Source organism: Onychomys torridus, chromosome 4 (genome assembly GCF_903995425.1).
Source record: "Onychomys torridus chromosome 4, mOncTor1.1, whole genome shotgun sequence".
NCBI classification, from domain to species: Eukaryota; Metazoa; Chordata; class Mammalia; order Rodentia; family Cricetidae; genus Onychomys; species Onychomys torridus.
Window position 1 is genome coordinate 151,616,336 of NC_050446.1, and position 14,360 is coordinate 151,630,695.

The 14,360-nt window shown below is 37.9% G+C and overlaps 1 protein-coding gene and 1 non-coding gene across 2 annotated transcripts in view; both read right to left on the reverse strand.

The window, feature by feature from the left end:
- The window catches only part of Macrod2 (mono-ADP ribosylhydrolase 2), a 1,315,286-nt gene that overhangs the window by 81,767 nt on the left and 1,219,159 nt on the right, over positions 1 to 14,360 (reverse strand). Inside the window, exon 10 of the mRNA XM_036186599.1 lies at positions 11,466 to 11,543. Within this exon, the coding sequence (XP_036042492.1) occupies positions 11,466 to 11,543 (78 nt within the window). The remainder of the gene's footprint in view (positions 1 to 11,465; positions 11,544 to 14,360) is intronic.
- Positions 8,579 to 8,685, reverse strand: LOC118583343. Its single transcript, XR_004944914.1, has one exon. It is a non-coding gene; the product is annotated as a U6 spliceosomal RNA (small nuclear RNA).

The window sequence follows — 14,360 nt, forward strand, 5'->3', positions numbered from 1 at the left end:
GGGAAAAAAAATGTATTCATGTCATTTGATCATCACTCAGAAGTGAAATTGCTAAGTAACTGGGGATTACTTTCTAAGGTTTACTAGATCATATCAAAGAATCTGTTCCCTTTTTACCTCTGGCAGAAATGTGTAAGGACTGTATTTGTTCTCCTCATTCTTTAGATGGTGTCCTGTTACTACTGGTCATACAATTAACTGATAGGGTGCAGTAAGCAATAAAAGTCCTCAGGCCAGTTTCATCCTTATCACCTCTGAGGATAAAGAAGAGCTGGCGGCCACATGAGCAGCTATCCCTTCTGTCACATGTAAATGCCAGTGGCACTGGCTATGTAAGGTGTCGGGATAGGTGTCCACAAATAGATGAGTGTCTGTTCTCAAAAGGTCTACAGTTGCAAGAGCACAGGCATCCCACACAGAAAAAGTTCTCTCCAAGAACACATTAAACAGAGTTCCAACTGTTTTATTTTTTAAAGCACTTTGAGATGATTTTTAGATGGCAGAAAGCAGAAAGGAAAACATTATATTGACTGATAAAATCCGAACATTTGTTAAAGTCAGAGAAAGGGACATTTATTAAGGAAAAATAGAAAGTTCTAAAATTGGACTTATAAAATCAGCCTCAAGGAATGAAGAAGGGGGACACTAATTTCATTTCCTTTACAAAAGGGAACCACAGGTTTTGGATTCTAGACCTCCTTCAGATAAATATGTGGTAGGTACATTAGAACGGCTGCATGGAAAGAAAGATTGGATCACACAGAAAGTGAAGAGTCTCTTTCTCAGTTTATCATCTAGAAAACATGCTACCTGGATAGCTATTCCCAGCCACATAAAGAAGGGATTTAAACATTGAAACATAGAGGCTGGAGAGATGGCTCAGCAGTTAGGAGTATGTAACACTCTTACAGAAGATCTGAGCTCAGTTTCCAGCACCCTCAGCTCAGTACCACCTGTAACTCCAGCTCCAGGGGATCTAATGCCCTCTTCTGGCCTCTCCAGGCCCTCACACTCACGCATATGCACTTACTTACACACACACACACACACACACACACACACACACACACTTGAAAAGTAATATTTTGAAAACCCAAAACATGTACAAGGGAATTATACTAAGTGAATATACTACTTTGGGGAAGTATATGCTCAGAAAAGCAAAATGTACTGAAAGTGTTTTTGTTGTTTCAGCAACACATAGTATGATTGATTAATGAACAGGAAATTGAGACAATTAGAAAAAATTCTACACCCAAGGACACAATGACAATACTACCATCTAGAATAGGTGCCATAAGGGAAGGTACAGTAGCAGTAGATAAACCAACGTTTTAGATCTCAAACTGTTACATAAAAATAAAGCAAGAAAGCTAAGAGGTGAGTGAAGAGGAATTTGAAATGGTAGCTACATGGGACAGTTATATATCATGGGTTATATATTCAATGTGTGTGTGTTGAAAAAGATTTTAGGAGGGAAAATGTTTTAATATTTTTATGTACAAACGCACGTGGCCTTTTATATATTACAAATTATGGAATTCAGATGTTAATAATGATTATCACTGAATGGTAGGTGAGACTTTATATTCTATAACTTTCGTGTTCCAAAATTTAATACTTAACTATGAAAGCAAAAATATAAAAATGCTTTCAGTAATATATATAAGAAAAACATTTGCCTAATATGTGTGTGTGTGTGTGTGTGTGTGTGTGTGTGTTGCATATGTGTGGGCATCTGTGCATATATGTGTGTGCAAGGCATGGGTGTGCATGTGTGTGTGGAATGGATCTAGCCAAACCCAATAATTTTCTCCCAGTTCTATATTTCTTGTACTCTAGACAGCACAAACAATCTAACTATACACAACTCTATTTTTCTTGAACACCCTTCTACATTTTGTCTTTTGGTTAAATCAAAAGCGTTCACCATGGTCTTTATGGTCTGTCTCATTCACCACTGCCTAAACACTCCTCTTGCCTTTCAACCCACTCAGCATGCTCTCTAAACAGCTGAGTTCTTTATAATTTCTTATGTAGCAAACTCTTGTTTTTCAAAGTGAAACCATTGATTTGTTTATGCGGACACCAGACATATACAAGCACACACATACATATATGCACACACTCACACACATATACACACATGCACAAACACACACATACACACATATATGAACATGCACACACGCACTCACACAGTCTCAGTCTCCCTAAGGAGGGCCTATTACTTTTTTGTCTTTCATGAAGGAAAAGTTTTGAGAAGAAGCTGCATCCACAAAGGTTGACTGACTGATTAGAACTTCCACTTCAGGGATGTGAAGAGGTTGGAATGTTGCAGGTCCAAAGACTAATTACAATCTCTTTTGGGATATCTTTAGCCCCTTAACGAGCTGTTCACTATCCATCTCTGTATTGGACTTCACACCTTGTGACTGACAGATAAAACTCCTTTGGAGTGTGTTAACTTAGTGGACCATTAGCTTTCACCTACCCAAAAGCTGCAAATGTCATCAAACAGCATTGGTGGCCTAGAGATGAGAGCTCTCTGCTCTGCACTCACCCACCTCTGTGATGTTTCCAACCATGAATGTATCTGGAAAGTGTCTAGATTTACGACTTTCTTTGGTCTCCAAGAAACTGCTTCCATGCTGGATAATGGAATTGAATTTGGGGTAAGCTGTATCTGTGTTCCTGGGCTATGGTCACTCATCTTTGGCTCCAAAAATTAACTATGATTTATCTCTTGAAGTGAGAGTTCTGTTTTATATAAACACTTTGCTCGTGGGATTAATTTCTGCTGTACATCACCCTCCTTTCACAATTCAGTGCAGTTGTAGCTGTGTTTTCCTCTCTCAGTAGACTGTGAATGTTGCACATCTTCCTTCTCAGCACCTAGCATGGGGCACCAACAATAATTGTCTACTTAGCTGGCCCTCTGTTATAGTACTTGTCAAAGTCTATGTAGTCATTAGAGACTACAATTTACAGTCAATGCCTTATGCTACACAGCACTCCACAGACCATATTGTTTCAAAGAATTTTATATCTAGACCAAGGCTAAATAGAAGCTTTATGCAAACCTCAACTTCTCTGTGCCTCAGTTTCATTATTTACGGGTGATAAATGACTGTAATGCTAGACAATCTCCTAGATTCCTCTATGTCCTGATGGTGACCAGTCTACCTGATGGATACCAGACTTCACTGATAATGGAGGGAGCCTGTTTTCTATCTCTGCCAACAGAGACAGGACCATCAAATGCACTCTTCACACCAGGTCCTTGTTGGGCCCTTTGAGTCATTATGTGTGGTCTGGGCTTCTCTGTACAATGATGTGGAGAGAGTAGGATGTTCCAGGAGCAGAGGCATCCTGTCTCCTGAGGGTCCCCATGCTGCATTGGTTTCAACCAATACTAGGATAATCAGGTTTCCATAGAGCTCAGCACTGCTGAGAAAGTTGGATCTGTTTGAGAGGGGATGAGAGGCTCACTGACAAGCTGAAAGGCCATTTCAGTGCTTTGGAGGAAATTCCTCCCTCCCCCCACCCACCCCTGCTGCCATGCCCTCTCCATTTATCTCTACTCTTGGCCAGTTTCACCTGAGTGCATAGTATATTTTGGCAATGATTTTCTGAATAGAAATCTATACTTTCTTTTGTTTTTCCCCTGAAATGTGGTGTGAAAATTGAAGGTGACATAAAGTCTCTAGCTTTGAAATTCAAGAAGGATCCTGTTTGCTCAACTCACAGGCCTTCAAGATCTGACATTCTAAAGACAAGACTTGTGTTGAGCTCCTGCACTTCACCGGGCCTCTGGCCCCTGTGTTGGAGGGCCTCTGCTGTGCTCTCAAGCCCTCAGGCCCAGTATTTCTTCCGGCTTTCTTGGCCCCATGGGGCCAGCTTTGTTGGTCTTTATATTCAGTAGAGTAGAATCCCCACAGCCCTCTGACCTAATCCCCCTGGCAGAGGAGACAAAAGAATACAAAGGTTTTCACAGTTTATGTATATATTTTTTCATATGGTGAACTCAATCACCCATACTAATGGGAGGGGCATTAGAACAGATAATCCGCAAATCCATTCACTTTTCCTCAGAAATGGATCACATGGTTGTTTCTTGAAGCCTTGGTAATTAAGTTTGGCTCAAGCTAATGCTTCAGCTCTGATTAATTTGCATAAAAATTGGTCTGGAGACATCAGTCGGGAATGAAACATTTCTAGGTGCTAAACCTAAACTCACTGTGTAAAGGACTGTTTGGGGGCAAAGGCAACAGCAGTCCAGCTGCATGCTCTGCAGGTTTTTCTAAGAATAACAACTTTGTTTCTTTGACATTTATCTTAAAGAAATAAATTATGTTTTTTTTTTCAATTTGAAATTTGCTGCTAATATTCAGCATTGAATCTTTGTCATGTTCATACTCCCCAGATTAACAGCAAAAGATAAAACTATACTAACATGAATTTGATTATCCCCTAAACATCCATGGCTCTCCTCCAGGGCCCATAGCACTGACTCTTCTAAGGTAAATCACTTGTGAAATAATTTTCTTTTAGTAGTTACAACAAATATACTCTGGCTGTGAATACAATACCTACAAGGACTAAGAAGTGTACATAATTTTACAAAGACAGAGACGGCCACTTTTACTGTTGTGAATTGCTATCTTTCTCACGTGTGTAAATATGCATATTTAAACAAATATGCAGTTCATATGCATACACCAATTTATCTGTGTAGGTGCATATATGTAAATTTGTAAATACATCTTGTGATCAAAATGAATTTATCCTTTATCTCCTGCATTTTATTTCATATTTTTCTAAAATCACCCACTTTTTCAAAAACCGTATTGTGAAAAGATGCGTAATATTCCATGTGATGGATTAATTTTGGGGTGTTTGTAACGCTTTTGTGTGTACTATTAAATGCCATATTGTAATGGATATTTTGTGAATAAATATCTCCATATGTTTTAAATAGGTTATACCAAAATTGTTAGCAACAAATTGATGGCTTTTGTCTCCCACTAATAGTGAGTGAATGTGTTAAAAAACTGTTTCCACTAACTTCATATATTTTCAATTATTAAAAAAAGAGAAGGTAAGATATTCTCATTTTTATGTTCCTTTCTTTTAAAAAGCAGCAATAAGGGCATCTTTTCATTTATGACTATTTTACTTCTTACTTACTACAGATGAGTAATTGAGTCTTTTGCTCATTTTCCTCTTGGGCTAATGTTTTTGTTATTTTTGATAATTTATTTTTCTTATCGATATGTGAGCTACTTTTTCTCAAATAAGAATATTATGTATTAGTCATTTAGAGGGGACTATGCTTCTCAGTAGATATTGTTTAGAACCTGAGTTGACCTTTACTCATCACATTAAATTTATATAATCAGACGTAGTAACTAATCTTTTTTCTGATATATACAGACATGAGCATACATCCATACATTCTACATATATCCATATATGTCAGTGTTTCTGAACCTGTGGGTTGCAGCCCCTTTGGGGATCAAACAGCCCTTTCACAGGGGACACCTAAAATTATCAGAAAACACAGATATTTACATTATGATTTATAACGGTAGCAAAATTACAGTTACAAAATAGCAACAAAATAATTTTATGGTTGGGGGTCACCATAACATGAGGAACTGTATTAAAGGATCACAGCATTAGGAAGGTTGAGAACCACTGATAGATGTCTTCATTTTGTAACATATATAAAATTATGTGTGTGAAAAACCAAAGATATTTTAAGACTGTATTTTACAGATGCTTTAGGTTCAAAGCAAAATTAAAAGGAAGGTACAGAAACATAATATGTGCGCTCTATGCCCATTGGAAGCCTCCCCACTTCCCCCATGGTTTGCTTTTACGTCCCGAGTGGTATATTGGTCAAAACTGTTGGGCTCACACTGGTTTCACCGCAGTATTTTCTCATACTGGGGTTCATTTTGGCATTACACATTTTACAAGATTGGTTACATGCATGGTAATAGATGTCATCTTAGTGTCATTCTGAGTATTTTTGGTGTCCTGGGATTCCTCTGTCTCTTCCTAGTCACTCCCACTACCCGAACCTCCCCCAAGCTCCCAGAAGCCACTGACCTTTACCCATCTTTATGCTTCTACCCACATGTCCTGTAACTGGACTCACATGGCCCATAATCTTTCCTGATTGGCTTCTTTCACTTAATAATAGGTATTTAAGTTATCTCTCAGTCTTTCTATGTACTGTTAGTTCTTTCTTTTTAATGTTGAATAACCTTTGGTTCTTTTACTCTAATATTTTATATTATTTTTGTATTTCATCTTTGGTGTAAGGACTGAAGTTGGGATTCAGTTTATTTTTTTCCAAACATCCAACTAGCTGTCTTAAGGCCATCTCCTGAGTCATCTGTCTTTGAAATGCCAGCCTGCGTATGTACTTGGTCTTACTTCTAGACTCGTTAGTCTGTTTCATTGATTTGCCTGTCACTTCCTACAGCAGGACTACACTGTTAATCACATTCTAAAAACATCCCCTGTTATTTTTGGCCTATTTGTTCTATCATTGCTGACCATATTACATCTGCGAATTCCCTGCTGTATTTCCAACAGGTTTTGATTTGTATTATACTTTATCTTACCATCTGACACATGAAGACTCATCACTAAAATATTTAATGAGGGACTCAAATATTCATCACTGTGAAGTGACCAGTTGTTTCTTCTTTGAGCTTTTTGGCTGATAGGTCCAAAGCCACCCTCCCTCTTCTCATTTGGTGCTTATTTCCACAAATATAGCTTTTCTTTTTCCTAACTCCATCCTTTTAAGTCTTTGCAATTTTATCAAACTTAGCTAAATTGTTCTGGTTCTTACACTTGATGAAATAACCTAATTTTATGTATAGACTCACACCTATTTGTTTGTATTTCTATCCCCTCATCTGATACAGTGTGCACTAATTGCAAAGTTACTTACATTTATTATTGTATGAATTATTGAATATAGTTTCAAGTTCATAATGAGTTTGGGGAAAATTAGGAAAGTAAGCTATCTTCTTTTTGTTCTACTGAGACTTCATTATATTTGTGATTCTTGTACAATTGTGTGTGTGAGTGTGTGTCTGTGTTGTGTTTATGTTGAGACAGAGCCTTGCTCTGTTGCCCAGTCTGGCACTGAACTTGTGATCTTCAGGTTTCAACCTCCTAGGTAATGGGATTATAGGCATGCACCATCACAATTAATACAGATTTTCAAGGATATTCTTAAAGATAATTTATATTCTTAGAAACATAGTCCAGAATTTCTAATTTGAGTGTTACCTCTGTGGAAGTTTAGCCTTCCCAGTCACTGAAGCTCAATTAACAGCATCAATTCCTTCCTTTAGCATCTTTCATCTGAGCGTGGGAAATCACCTTTCATTCATGCTCTAACTGGTCTCAATCTGCAGGAACACTATCCATTCAGGATTCTGATCTCCATATACTTTAGCTCCCAGGATTCTGTGTCCACTATGCAGGGATTCCATTGAGCTCTGCTTGAAACCCTTCCCCCTGGGCCGTGGTCTGGAAACCCTCCAAGCAATTATCTGAGACAGAACTCACTTCATTTTCTCACTTCAGGGGTCACTGAGACATAAAATTTGAAAATTCATTAGCACTTTTACTCTTTGTGACATTAGAAAAAGATCTAATAGAGGGAGACACTATTCCTGTCTTCCAAGAGAATAGCAAGACTTATATTTAATTTACCTTCCTCTTAATTTTTTCAAACATCTTTGATTTTTCTACCTGGAATCAGTATTTTCTACCCCTGTGGAACATCTGGAGATCAACAGGACCTCTTTTTATCCCCTGTAAAATAAACTTAATTAGTTCTTATTCTTGAAACACACTTTTCCTCCGGGCTTTCCAGTTCTTGGTTTGTGGTGATTTTATGTTCCCCAAAATATTGTGCACCCTAATAAACTTATCTGGGGTCAGAGAACAGAACAGCCACCAGATAGACATAGAGGCCAGAAAAAGGTGGCATACACACCTTTAATCCTAGCATTCCTAAGGCAGAGATCCATCTGGATCTCTATGAGTTTAAAGCCACACTGGAAATAGTCATGCATGGTGACTCATGCCTTTAATCCCAGGAAGTGATGGCAGAAAGCAGAAAGGTATATAAGGCGTGAGGACCAGGAACTAGTCCTGGTTAAGTTTTTAGGCTTTTGAGCAACAAGTAGTTCAGCTGAGATTCATTCTGGATGAGGACTCAGAAGCCATCCAGTCTGAGGAAACAGGATCAGCTGAGGAACTGGTGAGATGAGGTAGCTGTGGCTTGTTCTGCTTCTCTGATCTTCCAGCATTCACCCCAATACCTGGTTCCAGGTTTGTTTTTATTAATAAGACCCTTTAAGATTCGTGCTACATTGATTGACTATCATTTTGTTGCATTTTCTTTGTATTTCCATTGTATCTATTGGAAAGTCATTTATCTGCAAGGCATTTGTTGGATGACAACTTTTTAGATGTTCTTTGTGTCTTTATGTTGTGATGGGACTTGTTGTAGATTTCTTTCTTTTTAAAAAATTTTTTAAATTATATGGACCGCTTCAAGAATTTGCGTGTCATCCTTGCGCAGGGGCCATGCTAATCTTCTCTGTATCATTCCAATTTTAGTATATGTGCTGCCGAAGCGAGCACGTAGATTTATTTCTATGTATCTTTCTTGGAGTGCATGTTTGACCATCTCAGCAGTTTCACTGTGATAGGACTAGCTGTAGACTTACTTTTATTTGGTCTGCTTGGAGTTTAAAATTTTTGATGCATTTGGGCTCTTTTATCAATATAAAAAAGTTTCTGACATAATTTCTTCAAATATTGATGCTGATGAACTTGTTCTCTAGTTCAATTCATGATGTACTTCACCACTATATAATAAATGACATTTCCCTACTTCAGTGCTTGTCATCTTATTTTCTCTTTACTAATTTTAATTCATATATATTCCTCATATCTAACCTATGGTTCACAAACTATCTTTCATATACCCCTAGTATACCGTTAAAACATGAATGTGTTCATTGAGTTAATTTGAGTTAGCAAATGTTTTACTTCCAACTTGTCTTTACTTTCTTACTTTTATTTTCAGTAATACCCTTTCTCAGCTAGAAATCCCAATCTTGCCTTTATTCCTTTATGAGTATTCAATGTCACTATCTTTAAAAATATAAAAACAAGTTATTTATCTTTATTTTATGTGCATTAGTGTTTTGCCTGCATATGTGTCTGTTTTCAGGTGTCGGATCCCTGGAACTGGAGTTACAGACAGTTGTGAGCTGCCCTGTGGGTGCTGGGAATTGAACCTGGGTCCTCTGCAGGAGCAGTCAGTGCTCTTAACCACTGAGCCATCTCTCCAGCCCCCAGTATTACCATCTTATTGTACCTTGCATTTATCAGCAATATTTTCAGCTCATGTAAGCTGACAGCTCTCATCTCTGAGTCTCCAGCCACCTTGATTCCTTTTACCTGTTTGGTTATTTTTTACATGTAGATACTAGATACTATATTTCACAAAATATTTATAAAAATTGTTTGATGCGGATAAGGCCTTTTCTTTACTCTAGCTACTATCTCATGTGTGTTTTTCTCTGATTCTTAGGAGACCTGGAAGTCTGGGCTGGTATTAATTTACTTTGGGGATGAAGGTAATTTGAAAATGAATAGCAGGCTTCAAAAAGTAGACCCTTGGCTGGCTCCCTGGTGTACCAGTGTGTGTATCTTTGGGCTTTCTACTCAGGATACTTGAAAGGGCTGTAAGAGTCCCTCTGCCTTTTTAGCAATGTGACTCCAAGTATTCTTTGCTGAACCAAGACAAAGGTTCCTAAGACAAAGGCAGTTTTAAACTTTGGACTCCCAATCTAGAGAGTCACCTTCTCTTGGACTGAGCCTGGCATCTGGCACTTCTTTATTGTCTTGTTAACTCTTTAACACCTTTAAACTGTTCCTCACACTCATATGTGTGTGTGTGTGTATTATCTATAATCTATCCATCTATCCATCTATCTATCTATCTATCTATCTATCTATCTATCTATCTACCTAATGTTAATACTTAAATTACATGTGTAGCTCATATGTAATAAATAGAAACAGGATTACATGAAATATAATATAATCAATGAATATAGTATATGTATATTTTTGTTTAAGTTGTCTAGTTGATATTAATGAGAGAAATAACCCAAGTTATTTTGGCTTTAATTACTAAGAGTAGAAATCATCTGTCACCTTTAAAAATATATATTTTCAAAGTTATAAAAGATATTTGGTTATATTGTTTTGATACTAATTCCCAATACGCTGTCTCAAGGCTATGGGCACGTTTTATTGATACTAATTCAAAACTGATGATTTAGACAATTTTCCTATGTTTAATTTGTACTTCACCACACAGAACCTTCCCATTGTGCCTGCCTCAGTTTGAGTTTTGTTTCCCCTTCTGCACTTAGATTTTCTTTTCTTCTTCTTTTTATGTTTTGGTTTTTTGAGACAGGGTTTCTCTGTGTAGTTTTGGAGCCTGTCCTGGAACTCGATTTGTAGACCAGGCTTGCCTCGAACTCACAGAGATCCAATTGCCTCTGCCTCTGGAGTGCTGGGATTAAAGGTGTGTGCCAACACTGCCAGACCTGCACTTAGGATTTAAACAAGCCTTCGGTTCACTTCTTCAGAAACCATGCCTGGATGGCATAATTTTTAAATATGTTTATACTCAAGAAACTATTACTTGACTTAAAGCATGAACAATACCTTTACTAGGTGCAGAAATGGGACCTTAAACAGTTAAGCCATTCTGTCTTTTCCTGGCAGTTGGGGCTGGATTCTGGTGATATTGTTTATGCTGCTTTTGTCTTTCTTATATACTTTACAAGCCTTTCCTAGCCACCAATCTTCAGAAATTACATGAGGCTATGGAGGTGTCTGTTCTTATTTGAGTTTTCATTACCTTTGCATACAAATATAATGTATACTCTTACATTCTAGGCATAGAAACTGGCTTGCATTGGGAAAACATTTTTCTCTCTATTATTCTCCTACAGATTGCTTTATTTCTGTAAGCTTTTTTTACTCTTCTTGGTATTCCAAGGATATGGATATGGAGATTTAGTCTCCTGGGCTTATTCTCCATATGCCTCACATTTATTCTTATTCTTATCATATTCATATTATCATATTCATTTCAATGGTTCCAAAACTCTTGCCTATAGAATCCAGGCAGGTAACAATAAACAATATGAATGATACCAATTTGGTTAAAATAATGAGTGACAAAGATTGAGGATGGCAACAATATCTCATCAAGATGCCAGTGTAAGGAAATAGCATCAGAATTTTTCTCTTCTAGAAAAATCTCACATTTGACTTTTAATACATAATACTCCTTAATAGAAAAAAGAAAGCTGAAAAATGACCTCATTACTTACCATTGGGAAGCTCTTGGTCACACACAGAATGATTGGTCACATCACTGTCTTTCACAGTATTGTCATCCTTTGCAGAATCTGCCAACAAACAAACAGCCTTTAGTCATCATTTTCAGCTGGGACAGGGGGCCTCTTCGATTGCCCACCGGGTGGATTTACACTGAAGACAATACACTTTATTATTTCCAACTGTAACACTTAAATATTTTTACTATCAAAGACTGTTTTCTTAAATACTACCTAAGAAAGTTGCTCAAAGCTTCAGAGGCAGAGAAAGTAGTGTTGGTATCTTTGCAACAGACAAGACAGCATAAAGTGGCCTTTATGCACCAGGGAAGTCTCAGAATTGTGGGAAAGGAGCACGAAAGGGATATCTAATTTTAATGTTCTTAGTGTTCCCAGTATGCTAGTTGTTCACTATGTGAGCCCCAAGTCCCCAGAAAAGTCAGGTACTGAATCTTGGAAACCCAGTAGCAAGCTGTTGAAAGACCCTGATGCTTCCTTAAGGTTGCACTCCAGCATGTCCAGACAGCTCTCAGAGCTTGGTGCAAAATGGAAGACTGCCTTCAGCCAGCAGGGGCTTCCTGCTCTCTGCCTGACCTTATTTGGAAGCTGTCCTTGACTTATCTTAAGTGTGACCTTGACACAGTTTCCTGTAAATGATTCCCCCCCACACCCATATGATAATTAGGTATTGTGCTCCCATCCACATGATGGGATCATGCTGCCAAATGCAAATGAAGCATACTATGAGCACCTCTTAGGTGATGTCCCAGCTGCTGTCCCTGCCCTATGTATTCCCCTCACTCTGGAATAAAGTTGAACTGTCTCACTGAAGATGACTCATGGAAGTTTATTTCCATTGTACTCACAGCCAGCCAAGCCCTGCCTGCCACCTCTGCTCCCTTCGCCCTTGCAGCCTGTTGGCCAACAGACCATGGGGAGATCCCAGTAAGCAAGGTCACCCCAAGGTCCCAAAGCAGTTGACAAGAGCAAGGAGGGATAAAAACCTTATGCCCTATACAAAGTGATTCTCACCCTCTAAGTGCCTTTTAAATATGGAATCAGCACATGTCCACTTTAAAAATAGTTTATTACATTTTACTTGTGTGTGTGTGTATGCACACATATGGAGAGCACAAGGGCATGCATGTAGAGATCGATGGACAACTTGTATTGTTTCCCTCCTTATACTCTGTGGGTTTCGGGAATTGAACTCCTAATGGGTCTTCTTGCCAGCCCATACATGCTTAGTTTTCCTGTTACAGCTTATGCTACAGAACAAATAACACAGCTCAAAGTATTCTGTAATAAAGAATTCCTGCCAGTCTAGAATGATAGACGTTGAGCCCTCTCAGGAAGATCTTGAAAAAAAGACATTGAAAAGAGCCTATAGGTAGGCCAGCAGCAACATAGAAAATTGGCCTTTCACTCATTTTGCAAGTAGTTGTTGAGCGCTTACTATATGGCAGGTGCTGGTCTAGCCTTGGGGACCCAACAGGGAATAGCTGTCTGCCTTCATGAAGCTTGCAATCTAGTATGCATTTCCTACATAGCCCTAGGGACAGAATTCAAGATACCTAAATATCACTAGCTGATCTTGTTAACATTCAGATAGGGAGAAAACAGGAGCCACCAAACCTATGCCTTAATTCCTATGAATTGCCTCTTTTCTGGGTTTGTGCCTTTAAGCTAAGTTCTAAGGCCCTGAGAGCAAGTCAGATAGAGTCTGAAATAAAATTTTCTTTGTTTGCTTCTCTTTCCTGTCTCCCTCTCTTCTATCCTCCCCTGCTTCTCAAAACTGGAAGATAGCTTTAAACATCATGTGTTTTGATTATTATGAGGAAGCATGTTTCTCCTACCACAAGCAACGCTTGATGGACAAGTGAGAAACCTAGGTAGTTACAATATGATTCAGCTTTAATAACCAGTGAATCAAGTATACACCGGAGTGTGCAGCTTTAATTAACTGCAAATAATTCCCCATGGCAAGTGCTTAATCATCTTCAATGCTTCCCAGTTCTTTATGAGTTTGACAATAAGTTTAAAAGTCAAAAATTGGAAGCAAAATTGAGCATAGACACATTTCCCCAAACTGTTAATCTCACACATGTCAAAACGGTAAAGCCAACTCCCTTTAAAATACAATTTTTAATATTGGAGCCAACATTGAAGAGATTTGAAGAGAAATCCTTCAAATACATTTTTTCCACATTAACACCAAGAATAACTAGTGGTTAAAGAAACCATTTGTGTCAACATAAGAAAGTGTTTTAGTTTTCTAGTTTATAGGAAATGTTATAACTTGGTAAGTAATTTCACACAACTCTCATTTTTCCCAACATTAACATATTAAGACTATCTGAGATTCATGTGTATTTAAAGTGTGTTAATTTATACAGATAGTAACTACATATTGTACCAAATATTACTCCCAAATGTCTATAAGTTTATTTATTTGTTTGTATTTTTTAGTTAAGTTTTTGATATGGGGACAGGGCTGGAACCTGTGATCCCCTGCTTCTACAACCTGAGGACTGAGATTACAGGTTTGCCTCCAACACCCAACTAAGGAATGTCCTTAATGATGACTTGTTTTGAGTTCATAAGCTTGTAATAGAATGATTTATATAAAGTAGATGAAAAGCATTTGAAAATTTAATCACTAGACTGTACCAGTTTTTGTAACCCAGAAACCCAGAAATATCTACAAGTACATTGTGTATGTGTGTGTGTGTGTGTGTGTGTGTGTGTGTGTATGTGTTTATGTGTGTGTTCTTCTTATTTTATTCACTACATTTAACAGCAAGTGAATCACCATTAAAGAAGTATAAGAGCAAAGAGAAAGTCAGGGTTGACAGAGTCTAGCATGGGTAATCCATCAGCTCTTTTCCA